Source organism: Zootoca vivipara, chromosome 7, assembly GCF_965207765.1.
Source record: "Zootoca vivipara chromosome 7, rZooViv2.hap1.1, whole genome shotgun sequence".
NCBI lineage: Eukaryota > Metazoa > Chordata > Lepidosauria > Squamata > Lacertidae > Zootoca > Zootoca vivipara.
In genome coordinates this window covers 68,473,263-68,493,366 of record NC_142590.1, presented here as the reverse complement: position 1 = coordinate 68,493,366, position 20,104 = coordinate 68,473,263, and the positions used below count along the sequence as shown (strand labels likewise).

Here is a 20,104-nt window from a genome sequence, read left to right as displayed (position 1 = left end):
CACTGACTCCAGGGGTGGGGGTTTTATACTCTGCCAGAGCCCTCCCCCCCTGGGTTCTAACAATTCTATTAGAATTAACCCTTAATAACCTGGCTAACTTTAGGCTGGTCGCCACAATTACTGTGTTTTATTTTTCTGTTGGAAGCCGCCCAGAGTGGCTGGGGAAACCCAGCCAGATGGGCGAGGTATAAATAATAAATTATTATTGAATTATTATTATTATCAGCTCATTAAATTCCTCATGTTCTAGCAGTGTTTTAAATGAAAGTTTATTAAAAAAAATAGATCACTAGCCTGCAAAATAGAAAGCAAATTAAATCTCATAATGTTTGTGGCTGTTATGACCTTTGCACAATAGCTTTTCAAAGTCATACCTATCAGACTTTTCCATGGACGAAACCAAATATTTGCATGTCCTGAATAAAGGCCCAAATATGCACACACTCTCATATTTCAGACTCTGGTGTTCCTTGACTGATGAAAGTGAGGGAGAATTCAGGTGTTGGATTTCCTTTGAAACTCTTCCAACAGGTAACGTTCTGTTCAACCAGTTAGAGCTGACCACCTAGAGATCTCTTAGAAACTCAGACAAGCCAGATGTAAGCTTAACGAAATACACAGTGGGTGAAAATCAGAGGTGCCCATCTGCCAGTAGAACAGACATAATAGGCAGAATGGATTTTTTTCCCTCCCGCATATGCTGCAGAGGTTTTGGGGACCCTCCAGAAGGAGCTTTGGGAGCCCCAGGGGGAAAGAAGAAGTCCATTTATTGAATATCACCCTTTTATTCTAATTTTACAGAAGTTTGGCATATGCTTAGTTTGCTTTCAGGCGTGCTTCAAATACCCAGAGTGGAAAGAAACTTGCAGTATGTTTATCTACATCACCCAGACTTGTAACCCCAAGCAGAGACAGCCAGTTGACCACATGGACTATCTTCTATCTTGAGATTGGCGTCATTGCAGGGAATTAACAACCCCATATTTAGGAATTGTGTCACGTGCAACTTTGTGTCTAGAAAAGCCCGAAGTAGGGAATGCAGCATCTTTCAGTCACACCAGTGGAGCATCATTTTTGTGGTTTGGTTTTTGTACTGTAACTTGGCAATGTTCCATTTTGTTTTCAATGGCTCCTGTAGAAAATTCTTTATCCCAGAGTCTGCAGCACCTAGGAAAAACTTAGTCAGCCTACAAGTCTGAGACTTACAAGCCGACCTCATGGCTACAGCTGCCCATTTTTTGTATCCCCCCCCCCATTTTTCTGTGTCCCACTCACCCTCTGCTTTGTTGTAATGCCCAACTGAGAATTATGGAGAACCCAGAAGCTTGCCACATTTTTGTTTTTGGTATTAATATTATTAGTAGTATAAAGGGTATTACAGTGGTACCTCTGGTTAAGAACTTAATTCGTTCCGGAGGTCCGTTCTTAACCTGAAACTGTTCTTAACCTCAGGTACCACTTTAGCTAATGGGGCCTTCCGCTACTGCCGCGCTGCCAGAGCACGATTTCTGTTCTCATCCTGAAGCAAAGTTCTTAACCTGAGGTACTATTTCTGGGTTAGCGGAGTTTGTAACCTGAAGCGTTTGTAACCCGAGGTACCACTGTATTGAGATTTTAGTAAGTGTCGTCTGTTCTGTACAAATTGCTACACCTTTATCAGTTCATTATACAGCGGTACCTTGGGCTACAGACACTTCAGGTTACAGACTCCGCTAACCCAGAAATAGTACCTCGGGTTAAGAACTTTGCTTCAGGATGAGAACAGAAATCGTGCGGCGGTGGCCCAGCAGCAGCGGAAGGCCCCGTTAGCTAAAGTGGTACCTCAAGTTAAGAACAGTTTCAGGTTAAGAACAGGCCTCCGGAACGAATTATGTTCTTAACCCGAGGTTCCACTGTATAAGGAACTCTAGATGTCCTGGCAAAGAGCAACCCCTCCTTTGAGGCACCCTTCCCACAGATGTGGATTCCTACTGCTATCGAGCCAGCTGTCTGCAGAAATAACTGTAGGCAGGAGAGAGATCCTGTTCTCCTGGCCCAGGTACTGCCACCTGCTCTGCTCCCTGAATCTGGACTGGGGAGGTGAGGTATTGCTCTCCTAGACATTGCTCTCTGTTTCTCCATTGGCACCAAGGCTGTTTCCAGACTGCCAGTATTTTGTGGGAAGGATTTCAGTGCATACCGGAACTTTAGCTATGTGCGATTAAAGTGGATAAAGTGCACAACAAATCCCCCCTTTCTTGCGGTTTGGAAAGCAGCAAGGAAATGCATTGGAAAGTATGGAATGAACAAATAATTAATGGGAAAACGTGTAAATATCCCACAAGCAAATTTAGAAGAATGCTGATTATAGTATAAACTACCCTCTAAACAAATCAGAACAATTGCTCGATAAAGGCCGGACATAGTCTAACCACCATATAAGCTTTGTACAAGCAAATCAAGAAGAATACTTCAAGTATTTATTGTTAACCAAGAACCTCCCTCTCCTATAAGTAATTAGAATCATAGAGTTGGAAGAGACCACAAGGGCCATCCAGTCCAACCCCCTGCCAAGCAGGAAACACCATCAAAGCATTCCTGACGTATGCCTGTCAAGCCTCTGCTTAAAGACCTCCAAAGAAGGAGACTCCACCAAACTCCTTGGTAGCAAATTCCACTGCCGAACAGCTCTTACTGTCAGGAAGTTCTTCCTAATGTTTAGGTGGAATCTTCTTGTAGTTTGAATCCAGTGTCCGCTTCTCTGGAGCAGCAGAAAACAACCTTTCACCCTCCTCTATATGACATCCTTTTATATATTTGAACATGGCTATCATATCACCCCGTAACCTTCTCTTCTCCAGGCTAAACATACCCAGCTCCCTAAGCCGTTCCTCATAAGGCATCGTTTCCAGGCCTTTGACCATTTTGGTTGCCCTCTTCTGGACACATTCCAGCTTGTCTGTATCCTTCTTGAACTGTGGTGCCCAGAACTGGACACAGTACTCCAGGTGAGGTCTGACCAGAGCAGAATACTCCTATTGATGCAGAATTACATTGGCTTTTTTAGCTGCTGCATCACACTGTTGACTCATGTCAAGTTTGTGGTCTACCAAGACTCCTAGATCCTTTTCACATGTACTGCTCTCAAGCCAGGCGTCACCCATCCTGTATTTGTGCCTTTCATTTTTTTTTGCCCAAGTGTAGTACCTTACATTTCTCCTTGTTAAAATTCATCTTGTTTGCTTTGGCCCAGTTGTCTAATCTGTTAAGGTCATTTTGAAGAGTGATCCTGTCCTCTGGGGTATTAGCCACCGCTCCCAATTTGGTGTCGTCTGCAAACTTGCTCAGGATGCCCTCAAGCCCATCATCCAAGTCATTGATAAAGATGTTGAAAAAGACTGGGCCCAAGACAGAACCCTGTGGCACCCCACTAGTCACTACTCTCCAGGATGAGGAGGAGCCATTGATGATCACCCTTTGGGTTCGGTCAGTAAGCCAGTTACAAATCCACTGAATGGTAGCATTGTCTAGCCCGCATTTTACCAGCTTCATTACAAGAATATCATGGGGCACCTTGTCAAAGGGCTTGCTGAAATCAAGATAGGCTACATCCACAGCGTTCCCTTCATCTACCAGGCTTGTAATTCTGTCAAAAAATGAGATCAGATTAGTCTGACATGACGTATTTTTCAGAAACCCATGCTGACTTTTAGTGATCACAGAGTTTCTTACTAGGTGCTCACAGACTGTTTGCTTAATGATCTGCTCTAGAATCTTTCCTGGTATTGATGTCAGGCTGACTGGGCGGTAATTGTTTGGGTCCTCTCTTTTCCCCTTTTTGAAAATAGGGACAACATTTGCCCTCCTCCAGTCTGCTGGAACTTCGCCTGTTCTCCAGGAATTTTCAAAGATTATTGCCAGTGGTTCTGAAATCACCTCTGCCAGTTCTTTTAATACTCTTGGATGCAGTTCATCTGGCCCTGGAGACTTGAATACACCTATACTAGCCAAGTATTCTTGTACTACCTCCTTACTTATTGTGGGCTGTGTTTCCCCTGCTGAATCATCTGCTCCATATTCTTCAGGTCGGGCATTGTTTCCAAAAGAGAAGACTGAGGCAAAGAAGGCATTGAGGAGTTCTGCCCTTTCTCTGTTCCCTGTTTGCATTTCACCATCTTCTCCTCTAAGTGACCCCACTGTTTCCTTGTTCTTCCTTTTGCTATGGACATACCCATAAAAGCCCTTTTTGTTGCTTTTAACCTCTCTGGCAAGCCTAAAAGCAACAAAAGGGGCTTTTATGGGTATGTCCATAGCAAAAGGAAGAACAAGGAAACAATAAAATTGATTTATTGTGTTAGGCTGAAAGCTTCTATTTCACCCACTTCAATCTGTCACTCATGGCTTGTATGCGCTCTCTCCTCAATTGTTTTCTGTTCCTATATTTTTTGGCAGATACTGAAACAAAATGCAGTACAGTAAGGCAATCCAATTGCTGGAACGAGTCTTGGGTTGCAGCAACTGGCTAAAATGTTTTACAATGTTTTAAACAGTTCTAACTTTGGTTCCTCTTGTTTTTGTTGGGTTGGGGTTGGTTAAATGTTTAGTTGGGGTTGGCAGTTATTTTAAATTGGGTATAATTGTAAACTATTGTTATTATTGGTTTCTATTGATTTATTGGTTTGTTTGTTGCCTGTATACTAACATACATATTGAGAAAGAATGACAGCTAAGTCAATAACCAGCACAAACCAATGCTACTTCAAAACTTACATAATCCAGGTAGCTCAGATAACAAGATATTGCTTTTGCCCAGTGTGTTTCCAACCTAGCTGGAACAAAGCTGCTTTTCCTGAAGCTATCCCTTTCAGGGCTGATGACTATTCAAGTGCTGTTGAAAATCAGAGACCAGACTGGGAACCTATGGCCCTTCTTGACCATTGGACATGCTGGCTGGGGCTAATAGGAGTTGAGCCCAATAACATCTGGGTGACTACAGGTTCTCCATTCCTGCCGTAAATGAACTGTGTGCATCTTTTCATTGAGGCAATGCTTTTAAAATGATTGTGCAAACAATATTTATTATTTTTGTAGCATTCTATTTAACCAAGGGAAATTCATCATCAATGAGTACATTCAGATTGGTGTGTGTTATCAAGATAGCCTCATACAACAAATACTGCAGTTCTTTTAAAGCAGCCAAATAGGAAAAAAAGTCATAACAGAGGATTACACAGAGTGAGAGCCTTTGTAAACATCCACCAAGCCTGGTGAATGCCGGATGAAAGGTCTATCAACAAAACAGTTATTCAGTCTATCACTTAATCGTCTCCTTAATATTACATCACTGTCACGTATTACAACTTCCCATCTTTTCAACATCAACATTTTTTGTAACAGCAACCATGTAATACAGATAAGCTGCCCCCAATCCACTTTAACAAATACTTCAACATATGATCAGGGTAATTGAAACCTTACTCTTCTATATTGCTGAACACAAGTGGCACATTGCTTGCAAAACCTTCCAAGTTGGTGGTCCGGCAACTTTGCTTTATCAAGACCGCCAGCTTCCTATTCTTTCAATGCCTATTTAAATATGGCCATGTTAATTTCCAATAGTGATTCTGAGTACAAAACCATAAAGAAGAAACGTAGTTGTTTTGATTTAATTAACCCAGAATAAAGGATGTTATCTTAAGTCTCTGCAAGCAGTGCTCCATTTTTAAGAGTACTGTATCCATGATCTTTGCAGAACGCGCACATTTAGAGTTTGAGTGAATTTTATATGTTGCATACTGAAATACCATAACCATATTTGTGATAATACAACAAGCAATAGCTGCACCCAAGGGCCATGTTTGGTAATTGTATTGTTGTTTTCCTTGGACTTGGATCTACAAAGGGCCATTTTCCAAGTTTGTGCAGAGAAGATATATTCTGCTCTGTAGAGATATCTGTGTTCTGTGGGGTTTTTTTTTTTTAAGGCTCTGTTCTATCCCTTTTCCTCTGCTTATTTATGTAAACCAGAACTTACTTAGAACAATTTTTGAGAGAGCAGCATGCTTCTGCAGTCTGCATTATAATTCATGCCCATAAATCTGTGCAGCATTTATTCTATGAAATCCAGGAGGTTACAGTCCAACGCATCCAAGCAAAAGTCTGGCGCTTCAAGAGAAGTGCACATTTCTAAAAGATAACAGGACCAGCTCCATCATTAGGGAGAGTGAGGTGGCCACCTCAGGCAGCAGATTTAGTTGGACAGAGGGTGACAGTGATACGTTGGAGGCAGAGATGTGTAGGCTGTTTGATCCGTCCTACACTCCTTAAACGAGCCAATGTTCAATTGTCAATTCCATACATGGAAATAAGGGGGCCATCTCATCCTTTACCCCAGGCAGCAAAATATCTCTGGCCAGCCCTGTCCACAAAGGAGCTTGCAGTGGAATAGAATAAGGACTGCACATCCCAACACAACAGCCACCCTAAACAAAACGGCAGACACCAACTGTGCTATTGGTTGCTTTCTGGGCGGAACATCTTCTTGAGGATTGCCACACAGGCAGGGGCAGAGCTGTGCTCCTCCTGTGAACAGGCGGCATCCTGAGAGGTCGATATCAGCACCGGCTTGTTGAACAGCTCCCGAACCCCCTGGCGGAACTTGGGATCCCAAACACTGTAGATGGCCACGTTCCAACAGCTGTTGGAAGTGAGGATCCAGAAGGCGTAGAAGGAGAACTTGCACCACTGGTATCCCACTACTGACCCCACAACAAATACCGCAATGGGGAGGAAGGAAATGGAGAAAGCAAAAGTCAGAATGCCAATGGTCTTGGCAGCAGTAATGTCTGAGAAGGAGACCTGGTTGCTACCGCCCTGTGCCTCTTCTCCCAGTTGCTTCCGTTTCTTGCAGTATTGGTGGACGGCTGCAAAGGTGATTGCATTGATCGCAAAGGTCCCGCTCAAAACTGAGAAATCAAAGACCGGGTACAGTAGCATGATATTCCAATGGGATTCAGGCGGCTTGTCTGTTGGAAAGGCATAGTTGCACATCTTGCTGCAGGCATTGTACTGGAAGGTGATATCAGGGCTGGAGAGCAAGGGCACCACTGCCAAGCAGCAGCTCATGGCCCAAGAGGCCACAATGAGCCAAATAGTCCTGCGCTTGGTGATCACTGCTTTCCTGTGCAGAGGCTTCAGCACAGCTACACTCCTCTCAACCGAGAGCAGAAAGATGGTGCTGATCGAGACAAAGGTGCAGCCTGCAAAGATGGGCCCAGTGATGAAGCAAGCATATTTATCCGTCTCTGGTTCCATCCCCCAGGTCAACCTGTTCACCTCCCTGTAAACTGAGTAAGGCACAACGATGAGCCCCACCGCCAAGTCAGCTAGGGCCAAGGAGGCTTTCAGGTAGCCTTGGGAGGTTCTGAATTGCCTGACACGGAAGAAAACCAGGAGGCTCACCAGATTGCCGAGGCTGATCAACACCACCAGGAGGACCATGAGGAACAGCTTGCAGATGTCCCCAGCAGAGGCCTGGCTCCAGTCTGTGCAATTGGGGCTCCTGCCACTGCTGTTTCCCAACATTGACCAGGTTGTATTTTCTTCCTAAGACAAGCAGGGAGCTACAAAAGTTACAGGCTAAGGTTTCTTCACCTCTGAAATTCCATGGGAGGTGCTTCACAGGGTGCTTTCTCCATACTGAATTCCCAGAAGCGGAGTTTGCAAGAAATAGCAGCACAAACTATTTGAGTGGAAGTCCGGGTCAAACTGCAGCCTATTCACAAATGGAGGATGGACTGCTGTGCCCGCAAAGATGTGAAGTGCAGATCCACACAGGAAAAAGCTTGAGGTGCCAGTCAGGCTCCCACACAATCTACTGTAACAAGTTCCTTCCCTCCCTCCCTCCCTCTCACTCACTCTCTCTCTCTCACACACACACACAGGAGTCTAACCATAGTAGTGCATAGTTCACACAAGCAAATAATTATTTAAAGATCATCTGCAAATACTGTGATCTTGCATCACTTTGTTCAAAACACAGGAGTTGATACTGCAATGTCACACAAACCCTCAGATCTTTGCAGAAACATCTCTCAGACACACCTTGCACACCCGCACACAAATATAATAACAGACTCGTCACCAATCTTATATGAGAGCCCTTGAAGCATTCAGGTGATATTTGCCCTGGGATAATACTATGAGAGGTAGGTTGCATAGGTTGCAGCTATCCCACAAACTATCGCTCGCTTCTCCCTCTCTTGAAGAGGAGAACCTCCCGTGCCTAGACCTATTAGTGTTACAGCAGCCTCCAGCGTAGTAAAAGCAAGGAAAGGGCGAATCTTAACGTTCCGCCATAGATTCACATGCTGGCAATTTCTCGCATCAGTGAGAAGTCTTTACGCGGATTATCTGCACAGCCTCCTCCTCAAAACAAAGCAAAGGAACAAAGCAATCCTCGGGCCCTTTCCTGGAGTTGCCATTCAGATGCGCTCCGAAGTGGTTCCGCTCTTCTGGAAGGAACGTGCGCGAAAAAACCAGCACAAACTGGGAGACCCATCAGCCTGTAAGGCTCCCGGTTCGCTCTCTCAAGCTTTGCGGCGCTGTGCGCAGCTCCGGGCTGTTTGCTTCCTCCGCCTCTCCCAGCATAGCTAGCCGGACGGCCGCCTCAAAGTTCAAGGCACCCTTGGCGAGAGTCCCTGCGCCAACTTCATAGAATCATAGAATCATAGAGTTGGAAGAGACCACAAGGGCCATCCAGTCCAACCCCCTGCCAAGCAGGAAACACCATCAAAGCATTCCTGACAGATGGCTGTCAAGCCTCTGCTTAAAGACCTCCAAAGAAGGAGACTCCACCACACTCCTTGGCAGCAAATTCCACTGCCGAACAGCTCTTACTGTCATGAAGTTCTTCCTAATGTTTAGGTGGAATCTTCTTTCTTGAAGTTTGAATCCATTGCTCCGTGTCCGCTTCTCTGGAGCAGCAGAAAACAACCTTTCTCCCTCCTCTATATGACATCCTTTTATATATTTGAACATGGTTATCATATCACCCCTTAACCTTCTCTTCTCCAGGCTAAACATACCCAGCTCCCTAAGCCGTTCCTCATAAGGCATCGTTTCCAGGCCTTTGACCATTTTGGTTGCCCTCTTCTGGACACGTTCCAGCTTATCAGTATCCTTCTTGAACTGTGGTGCCCAGAACTGGACACAGTACTCCAGGTGAGGTCTGACCAGAGCAGAATACAGTGGTACTATTACTTCCCTTGATCTAGATGCTATACTCCTATTGATGCAGCCCAGAATTGCATTGGCTTTTTTAGCTGCTGCATCACACTGCTGACTCATGTCAAGTTTGTGGTCTACCAAGACTCCTAGATCCTTTTCACATGTACTGCTCTCAAGCCAGGTGTCTCCCATCCTGTATTTGTGCCTTTCATTTTTTTTGCCCAAGTGTAGTACTTTACATTTCTCCTTGTTAAAATTCATCTTGTTTGCTTTGGCCCAGTTGTCTAATCTGTTAAGGTCATTCTGAAGTGTGATCCTGTCCTCTGGGGTGTTAGCCACCCCTCCCAATTTGGTGTCATCTGCAAACTTGCTCAGGATGCCCTCAAGCCCATCATCCAAGTCATTGATAAAGATGTTGAACAAGACTGGGCCCAAGACAGAACCCTGTGGCACCCCACTAGTCACTACTCTCCAGGATGAGGAGGAGCCATTGATGAGCACCCTTTGGGTTCGGTCAGTAAGCCAGTTACAAATCCACTGAATGGTAGCATTGTCTAGCCCACATTTTACCACCTTCTTTACAAGAATATCATGGGGCACCTTGTCAAAGGCCTTGCTGAAATCAAGATAGGCTACATCCACAGCGTTCCCTTCATCTACCAGGCTTGTAATTCTGTCAAAAAATGAGATCAGATTAGTCTGACATGACTTATTTTTCAGGAACCCGTGCTGACTTTTAGTGATCACAGAGTTTCTTTCTAGGTGCACACAGACTGTTTGCTTAATGATCTGCTCTAGAATCTTTCCTGGTATTGATGTCAGGCTGACTGGGCGGTAATTGTTTGGGTCCTCTCTTTTCCCCTTTTTGAAAATAGGGACAACATTTGCCCTCCTCCAGTCTGCTGGAACTTCGCCTGTTCTCCAGGAATTTTCAAAGATTATTGCCAGTGGTTCTGAAATCACCTCTGCCAGTTCTTTTAATACTCTTGGATGTAGTTCATCTGGCCCTGGAGACTTGAATACATCTAAACTAGCCAAGTATTCTTGTACTACCTCCTTACTTATTCTGGGCTGTGTTTCCCCTGCTGAATCATCTGCTCCATATTCTTCAGGTTGGGCGTTGTTTTCTTTCTTGGAGAAGACTGAGGCAAAGAAGGCATTGAGGAGTTCTGCCCTTTCTCTGTCCCCTGTTTGCATTTCACCATCTTCTCCTCTGAGTGACCCCACTGTTTCCTTGTTTTTCCTTTTGCTACGGACATACCCATAAAAGCCCTTTTTGTTGCTTTTAACCTCTCTAGCGAGCCTGAGTTCATTCTGTGCTTTAGCTTTTCTGACTTTGTCTCTACACGTGCTGGCTATATGTTTGAATTCCTCTCTGGAGATTTCCCCCCTTTTCCATTTTTTGTACATATCCCTTTTAAATCTTAACTCAGTCAAAAGTTCTTTAGATAGCCAGCCTGGCTTCTTTAGGCACCTTCCATGTTTCCGTCTCATTGGTATTGCCTGAAGTTGTGCTTTTAATATCTCCCTTTTAACAAACTCCCAACCATCATGAACTCCCTTCCCTTTTAGTATTACTGTCCATGGGATTTCACCCAGCGTTTCCCTAAGTTTTCTGAAGTCGGCTTTCTTAAAGTCTAGAATTTGGACCTTAGTATGCTTGGTTGCTCCTTTCCGCTGGATAATAAACTCCAGAAGAGCATGGTCACTCCCACCTAATGATCCTGCCACTTCTACCCCACTAACCAAGTCATCACTATTGGTTAGGACCAGATCTAAAATGGCTGATCCTCTTGTTGCTTCTCCCACTTTCTGGACAATGAAGTTGTCTGCAAGGCCAGTGAGGAATCTGTTCGACCTTATGCTCTTGGCTGAGTTTGACATCCAACAAATATCAGGATAGTTGAAATCCCCCATTACTACTATCTCACTTCCTTTGGAATGCTTGGCCATCTGTTCCAGGAAGGCATCATCTGTGTCCTCAGTTTGGCTTGGGGATCTATAGTAAACTCCCACAATGAGATCACTGTTGTTTTTCTCTCCCTTAATTTTGACCCAGATACTCTCAATTTGGCTTTGAAGTTTTAAATCCTGGATCTCTTCACAGGTATACATATCCCTAACATATAAAGCTACTCCTCCTCCTTTCCTGTTTGGTCTATTTCTCTTAAATAGATTGTATCCCTCTATTACTACATTCCAGTCATGAGACTCATCCCACCAGGTTTCAGTGATGCCTATTATGTCATATTTAGTTTGCTGTACCAAGAGCTCAAGTTCATCTTGTTTATTTCCCATGCTCTGTGCATTAGTATACAGACATTGAAGACCGTTGATCATTCCCCCATGTCTCTTATTTAAGGATATTTTCGTCCCACCACTAGGTCTGCATGCTGCTTGCTCCATTTGGTCCTTGACATTTGGATGATCATCTTCAGCATTTGATAGACTCCTACCTTCAGGACAACTGTCTCCCTCCCCCAGGACTTCAGGACTTCGCAGCGCTCCCGTCCTGGGGCGAAGAAGCGGCGCTCCGGGGGTTACTCTAGAGACCAGCGAGACGCTTCCCGCGACAAATAGCCTCTCTTCTGCAACCCCAAAATGTGGTTACCCGAAAATCCATGCAACAGGTTCCTGGAGTTTCCAAAAAGGAGGATGCTGCTGGAAACATTCGCCATGCGCCTCCAGATTGAATATGTCCAGCCTTCTCTGCTCTCCAGTCCTTAGGCTGCTCAGCCAAAGCTAACCCACGCGCCTGAGTTTCCAGGTCTTCTTGCGTAGCCACTTTTGGCGACGCCTCCCGCCTCCTGGGACTGGGTTGCGGACAGCTCTTGCCCCATCGGGCGCTCCCTGCGTCTCTCACCTAAGCGAGCAAAAGGCGAGGGGAACTGCAGACTGGAGACGCGCGAAACAAGGCTCCCGAGATTCTGGGCGAGATTATTTGCAGTGCTGGGGATTTCCCCCGCACTCGCCGGCTCCAGCTTGGGCAGAGGGGGTGTGCGAGGGGAATGGGTGTTACTCCACACATCAGGGTCAGTTTCTTCTGGGAGCGCGTGCGTGTGGGTGCTCTTAAGGGCGTGCCCTACATTGGCTGGCGGAACGCAATGTTCCGTTATGCAGCGCTGCTTCCCAGGAGACCACAGGGGCGTCGTGGAGGGTTGTCGCTCTCATCCTACGATCAATCACCGGTTTCCTCCCCCCCCCCCCGTAAAATTCGTTGGACAAAAGAAACCTCTCGAAGACCAGTCCTTGCAACGCTTTTTAGTACAGGACCAGGTCCGTACGTTCTGGAGATTTATTGCTAATGCTAAACCCCATTTGTCATAAACATTGCTACGTCTCTTCCTCCCTTCCCAAATTGCCCTTCGGTTGAGAACCGAAGAGACGCTTCTCCATACACAGTGGCCATGTCGGGAGGTGGCGGTGAGGCGGTAGAGAATCCTAGAGTTGGAAGGGACCCCAAGGGTCAACTAGTCCAACCCGCTGCAATGCAGGAATCTCAGCTGAAGCATCCATGGCAGATGGGCCAAGGTGCGTTTCTAGTGAGTGCCTGTTTGTCCCATCCTCAGATTTCTAAGGAAAATGAATGATGTGGTGGCCCCCTGTGCCCAGCCTTCTCTTGGGAGGAGTCCTCTCTTTGAAGAGATGCCCTGCATGTGTTGTCTTGGTCTGTTCTCATGTAAAAATTCACTGCAAGGTGAGTTGGTGGTTAACCAGACTTTATTTCTAATGTGGCCTGGGTGCCTGCAATGAATGGAACCCAGCCTCTCCTGCAATGAGTAGAACCCAGCCTCTCCTGGGTCATAGCTGCTTCTCTCAAAGGAGCCACATGCCAGATATTTATCTGATAACACATACATTGCATCCCTCCCCCATCTACCAGTAAAACATGAAATGAAAATATCCCTAGATGTTTACAGCAAGGAAGCAGATACAGGGCTAAATCATTGCTTTCTGCTGTGCAACACAGTCCTCCCACTCTTTGGGTTTGAATTTCCTTCCATACCTTGAGTGGGTGTTGCTTTCATTTGCTGGTGCATCTGGTCTACAAGCAAGTTTTTACCTCTGACATGAAAAGTGGAGGTGTTTTGAGTGGGTGGGAGGGGTATATTTAACTCTTTCCCCAGTTGCTAGTTTTCCTCCTACGGTAGTGAGGTAGCAAGAAAACCGCTTGCGTATTTGCAATTTGCAAAGTTAGGCAGGGTCTGGTAAGGTGTCAAATAGTTTAAACAAGCCAGAAATTCCCAGAATGGTAACAGACACTTCATATTAAAACTAAAAGTTCTCCCTGTTTATCACATTTCTCCACCAACAGAAGCTGTTTCAGTAAGAGATTAGTCCTTGTCCTCATTATGTCTCTCAAAGAAGTCTATTCATCTCCTGGTGGTTAAAATGTGTTGATGATCTGTAGATCCTTCACAAATCCTTCTCCTATAACATTGGCCGTCCAGACATAAATAATCTCTCACAGTAAAAGATAAGTTGCTCACTTTAGAGTTCCAATATAACTTGGTTAAGTGATCATCTATCAAGTGTTTGTGAATCCTCTCCGAATCCTTCAGAAACAAGAAGTGCAAGCCTTCCATTTGGACAGAGAACAGCATGAACTTCAGAGTAACTGACAATAATAACTGATAATAATAAGACACAGTACTTGACATCATTTCATCCTGCTTAATCTTTTCACTCTATCCTTGAATGAAAAGCCTGAGAAGATTTCTCCACACACTCTGCATTCCCAGCACTGTTATCAACCCTCTCTGGAGCCTGAGGGAAGCGTAGTTGGTCTTGAATCAGGGATCTAGATGTCTGGCTTTGGCCGGACATCGTATTCACTGTGTGTTCATGATGGCTTTTGCTCATGCTGCAGCTGTATGTGACCCAGTTTTCAATAAAGTTAGCACCTGAAAAAGTGTTAGGGCAGTCACACACTTTCATTTCCAATCAGTGCATATCCTGCTTAAATCCTATAACTATTTATGCCTCAAATGTTCTGGTTTGTTTTTGAACCAGTTTCATTGCACTGTAGCCTCTCTAGATAGCAGTATTGTGATAGCAATGGAGACGCACTGGACACCAGACTAAAGCAGAATAAATCCTCCACCACTATTATTGTGGGAAGGCCATGTTGCAGAGTACACTCACAATAAAATAGCCACCTGTGGGGGTCACAGGGGTGCAGCTGGTGGGAAGAGCCATTTCTTATCTGCACTGTTGAAGGGGCAAAGTGTGAAAGCTTCCCTTCCCCTGCCATGGTTTTGGGGGACCCTATACCAGCCATTTTAAAAACCAATTGCTATGTGAGTGACACGTCATGTCCAATTTGACCCTTAGACTGTCCTTTGCCTTTATGTAATCCTAGCTTCCCACTTCCACAATACCATACAAACTGAGAAAAAGTCACCTGAAGAACAACAAGAATTTCACTCCTGTTTTACTGGAAGTCAAATATATGGGCTGTTTACATGGGCATGCCTTAAAATAAAAAAAAATCCTTCAGTAGCACCTTAAAGACCAACTAAGTTTTTATTTTGGTATAAACTTAGTTGGTCTTTAAGGTGCTACTGAAGGAATTTTTATTTTATTTTGCTTCGACTCAGACCAACACGGCTACCTACCTGTAACTATGCCTTAAAATAGTTCAGCTGCTCTCTTAAAAGATGTACTGACGTAATTTTTTACATTCTCCCAAAATTGTTGATCCAGCCCTGCCAGGCCTAAGGTAGCACTGGAATCTTTAAATCCTAGAGCAGCCATGATGGAATAAAATGAATACAGTAGTGGGGGGGGGGAATCCAACCTCCAAGAAAACAAGGAAAGCACTTGTGAGTCAAAAGTGACTCCTTTGAGGTACTTCTTGGGAGGTGCAAATACTAATCTCCGGGTACAGCTCCTTATGTCACAAAGGCTGCTAGTCCTACTCAGAGTAGACCCAAATTAATGAATATGACTAACTTGGGTCCATTAATTTCAGTGGGTATATAATCTGAGCAAAACGTAGCTGGTTACAACCCCATGGCCTATTTCTGATCAACATAATATGTAAATGTCCAGACGTCCAAGTACTTCCTATATATCTTTCCTGTTGTTTTGCTTTCTCCACCTTCCTTCCTTCCTTCCTCTTCTAAAAATATATATCTGACAAATGAAGGAAAATGAAGATTTTGGATTGTTCTTCCAACTGCTGTCATGTGTTGCTTTATAATGATGTTTTCAGCCTTACACAGGTTTCAAAATCTCTCACACAAAGACTATTCAAATAATAATTATACCTATGTTCTCCTTTAGTTCTATATTTGAAACAGGAAATGTTTGGCTATTGTTTTTGAAACAAGTGTGTGTCCAGGAGAGCTTTTGTACAAGACATCCGATAGATGGAATGAGTAGTCTGTAGAAAAGGCAAGTTCGTTTGGCTACCTAGACATAAATTAATGGTTAGACATGTCCTTGCCATGGCCCCAATGGAAAAAAAATATCAGCCAGTGGGCATGGGATAGCTTCCCAGAATTCAGTGTGTTTTGAGAAAAAATGGAAGGGAAATCTTAATGTAAGCTATCCTGAAAGGTAGTGTGTTGTGTGCATTAGGAAAGAAGCTGGTTAGCACAGAAGTTAGGACAGGATTATACTTTCAGCAGCCCTGCATTAAACCCTCTTCCTAAACATACATTCTAATGAAAGTGAGATTTAGTCAGTAGTCAAAGGGCTCAAATCCATAGTACTTTTTAAAAAGTGCCTAGTTTATTATTACAATTTACCCTCCTCTGCTTAGTTCAAACACGATGGCTTTTAACTGTGGGAGCTAAGCACCAGCTTGCACAACCTGCTGTTCAAACCCACACCCACCCACTCACACTCCAGAGTCCTAATGAATCCAAATACAGAGCCACAAAAAAAGCTTTTAATGCTGCTTGATGTTTTAAGGAGAAACTGATAGCATTGCAGCACAAATGGAAGAAAAGATCGGAAGACATGTGGAACTGAAAACCACACCTACAACGCTGAGGACGTTTCCCAGAATTCATGCCATGCTGTTGGAAATGCAGTACAGTGGTACCTCAGGTTATGAACTTAATTCGTTCCGGAGGTCCGTTCTTAACCCGAAACCATTCTTAACCTGAGGTGCGCTTTTGCTAATGGGGCTAATGGGGCCTCCCGCTGCCGCTGGCGTGCGATTTCCGTTCTCATCCTGGGGCAAAGTTCTCAACCCGAAGTACTACTTCCAGGTTAGCGGAGTCTGTAACCTGAAGCATCTGTAACCTGAGGTACCACTGTATACCTTGTCCTGGAAATTTGATTTAAAGATAGCACACGCACCTGTCCATAATTAAATAATTAATGGCGCAATCCTATACTGAAGATCCATCAGCTGAAGGCCTATAGAAATCAGTGGAATGTCAACTATGCCTCCCCCACCATGACAGAGAAAGTGGCCGAACACCTCAGATTTGCTGACAAACCCATTCTGCTTCTGAAGACACACTGATGGATCGAGCAAGTATTATCCACCCATGTGTTTTTCCTCTCCAGGCCAAGTACGCCTTGTTTACAGGAGCTTAGCTTCCATGTCATGCGAAGCCATGGTTTGTTTTAAAGTGTGGCTTAATTGTGATGTACCTCCCCTCCCCTACCCCCAAATTGTGTTCTACTTGTTTATAATAAACCACATGTGGTAAGCCAGTAATAAGACAAAGGACTTGTGCAGCAGAGCAGGAGGCATGTCCGTGATTTTGGCTTAGCAAGACATGCAAACAAGACATTCCATTGGCCTAGCAGCTGTGTATCTCTGGTACTGGCATAATGTGAGACTAGGATTGCTCACTCAGTTCACTGGGTCATATACAGATTGGTTTATTAGACAATCTTAGGTTGCCTCCAGATTACTCGATTATTCAGCATTCATCCTGATTCATTCACACAATTATTTGCAGAGAAGTTAAACTATGTCAGTTATATACAGAAAATTCATTCTGATTTGTTAGGTGGGACTCTGCCAGGGAGGCTGCATCAAGCAACTGTTCTCCCATGGCTTTCCGGTGTATACTCCTGTCATTTTCCATTTTGCAAAAAGTCTGGTTTGGAGGCGGGGACTTGTGCAAGTGCACCAAATCAACTTTAATTGTGCAACTTCAGTTTGGCAGTATGTAACTGAATCCACTTGAAAATAACAACAGTTGGGAAGTGCCGTTATTGTGTGAGATTGCACAGCCAGTAGAGTAGCAATACTCGTTTTGAGCCACACATAGTCCCTTTATTAATAAACAAATCTCACCTAGGAAAAAGTTGTGAAGTTCAGAATGGGTTGCAGGTGCTTTTAAAAAATCTTCTTGCTGAATTCCTTGTAAATTGGTTTCTGTTTGAAAACCCACATGAGTCACACTTGTTCAACATTGTTCCACTCACAACCCCAACTCCCAGATGGAGCTAAACCCCCATATGTGAAATTATAGATCTGGTCTATGATTTCCTATAATAACTTTATGAATCACTGCTATTCATGGCCTTGGAACCAAAGCACAACACTAATTCAGAAGCCAACCAATTACAACACAATTTTTAAATATAAGAAATGCTGTGGCATTGCAAAGAAAACTTACTTCACTTCTGCCATAGCTTTTGTTATATGTTGTTCAATAAAAATTGCCCAGGGTGATGAATGGCATGGTAAACCCTTACTGACTCCACCTGTAGGTAAGGGCTGATTCATACCTTTTTAATGTCCCCATGAACAGACCTAGTCCCAATGAAACTCAATAATATATGTATTTTGACTGCGTCAGACCAACACGGCTACCTACTTGAATCTCTTATCCTATATGGATTTGTCTAATCTTCTTTTGAAGCCATCCAAGTTGGTGGCTGTCACTGTCTCCTATGAGATCAAATTCCATCGTACTTTCTTTTTATCTGTCCTGAAACTTCCCTCCTGCTTGTGTCATTTTAGTCCATTCAATTTAATACTTGCTCCCTTTGGCAAATTGGCACCGGCCATCTGGTTTTTCACCTACCTCATAGCAATTTGTCACAACTCTTGGTTTTGGCGGTTAGGCATTGGAGTATTTCTTTCGAGGGGAGGAGGGGAGGTTGTGCCATCACCTGCCCCACAATTTGAAGGGTATTCCATTAAAGGTTTCCGGGGGCGTGGCCCTGTCCGAAGCCTAAGGAGGTTAGGGCCTAAGGCATGCCCCTATCGGTGGCCTCAGGAGGGTTTCCTAGTCGATTTGCACCACAGGGCTCCTTACTGGTGATTAACCCGTCCCAGACTCCCAGCACACAGGCTGGGGTCAGATATAGCCGGTTAGATCCAATGCCTAAGCCAATACCGCTTAACACCTATAACCAATAAAGTTGTGGCCTTTTCCACCCGTCAACCTTATATATTGTCTCATGTGTCTTTATTTCACCACGGGGGGATTGTGACATAGCCACGCAATGACCACACATGTACTGGGACCTTCTGGATGTAAAGCATTACCACCACTGAGCTACAGCTTCCACTGCTAAGGTCTTGTTGCCCTTGACAGTAACTCATATAGAGAGACCTTCCAGCTTTCCTTGCTTTTAAGAGCTTGCTATTCTTTGTTTCATTATTCAGACCCATAGCTTTGATTTCTCCATTATTATATCCCCGGTTATTCATTTATCAGGAAGACTTTTCCTTTGTGCTTCCAGTAGCAAAGAGAAAATAAATGGTATGCTCTGTATGAGGCATACACCACTTCTCTGTAACATTAAAAGGAACAAAAAGCTGGTTGTTCTGAAGGTCGATTAGTACAAGAGGACATCTTTTGCTAATGAAAAGCAGAAAGATGCAGTCCACTGTGTAGAATAAATCTGAGTCATCAACACTACTGGCTCTGGGTTTCCAGCAAGGGAGCATTTAATGAACCAATGCTTTTCTGTTTATGAGGTCATTTCCAAGACCTTGTGTTTGTTTTGCATGCTTTCTGCAACATCTTTATGGTCTTATCTGTGATATAGAGAATTTCAGTACTAAATGCAATGGTCAATCAACCACACTATGTATGATAAGCCACTGTTTTTATAATGGGTTTGCTATTGCAGAGGGCCTTCTCGGTAGTGGCACCCGCCCTGCGGAACGCCCTCCCATCAGATGTCAAGGAAATAAACAACTATCTGATTTTTAGAAGACAGTCCTGTTTAGGGAACTTTTTAATGTTTGATGTTTTATCGCTTTTTTATTATTATTAATATTCTGCTGGGAGCTGCAGAGTGACTGAGGAAACCCAGCCAGATGAGCGGAGTATAAATAATAAAATTATTATTATTATTATTATTATTATTATTATTATTATTATTACCCATGCCTGATGCAAGGAATTTGGTCAAGCGGATGTCACCCAAGAAGGACTCCATAAAACCATCAAATAGCAAAGGAACTGTAGGGTCAATGGAGGGCAAGTCCATCCTATACACCATGAAACCTCATGTAGCCAGAGTTGCATAATCTGTGCACAAAATAGAGATATCAGAAAGCATGGAGGAACCTTGAGGTTTGCAGAAGTTCCCCCACCCCCCCAAAAAATCCTAATTGTGGCAGGATAGAAACCCCAGAACAGGCAATGGAGGACTGAGCATGCTCAGTGGCCATGGAATGCTGGCTGATGATGTGGAGGGACAGAAAAGCAGGGGAGAGGGGAATGGAATGAAGTAGCCTGGGATAGGGTGTGGCCATCTTGAACAGGAGCATGGGTGAACCATGCTCGGATCCAGCAAGGCAGGTTTGCAGTGTGAGAAAGTTGTGGTCCTCCAGATGCTGCTGGGCTACAGCTACCATCATCCCTGATTATTGGCCTCGTTGGGTGGACCGATGGGAGTTGGAGTTCAACAGTATCTGGAAGTCCACAGGTTCCCCACACCTATCTTAAGAGTTGATCAC

The 20,104-nt window shown here is 44.2% G+C and overlaps 1 protein-coding gene across 1 annotated transcript; it reads right to left on the bottom strand.

Moving 5' to 3' along the window:
• Window positions 1-5,037: 5,037 nt before the first annotated feature.
• On the bottom strand, window positions 5,038-8,689 carry LOC118089554 (trace amine-associated receptor 9-like). Its single transcript, XM_035124351.3, has one exon. The coding sequence runs from the start codon at window positions 7,561-7,563 to the stop codon at window positions 6,490-6,492; it is 1,074 nt and encodes a 357-aa protein (XP_034980242.3). The 5' UTR covers window positions 7,564-8,689; the 3' UTR covers window positions 5,038-6,489.
• Window positions 8,690-20,104: the final 11,415 nt, after the last annotated feature.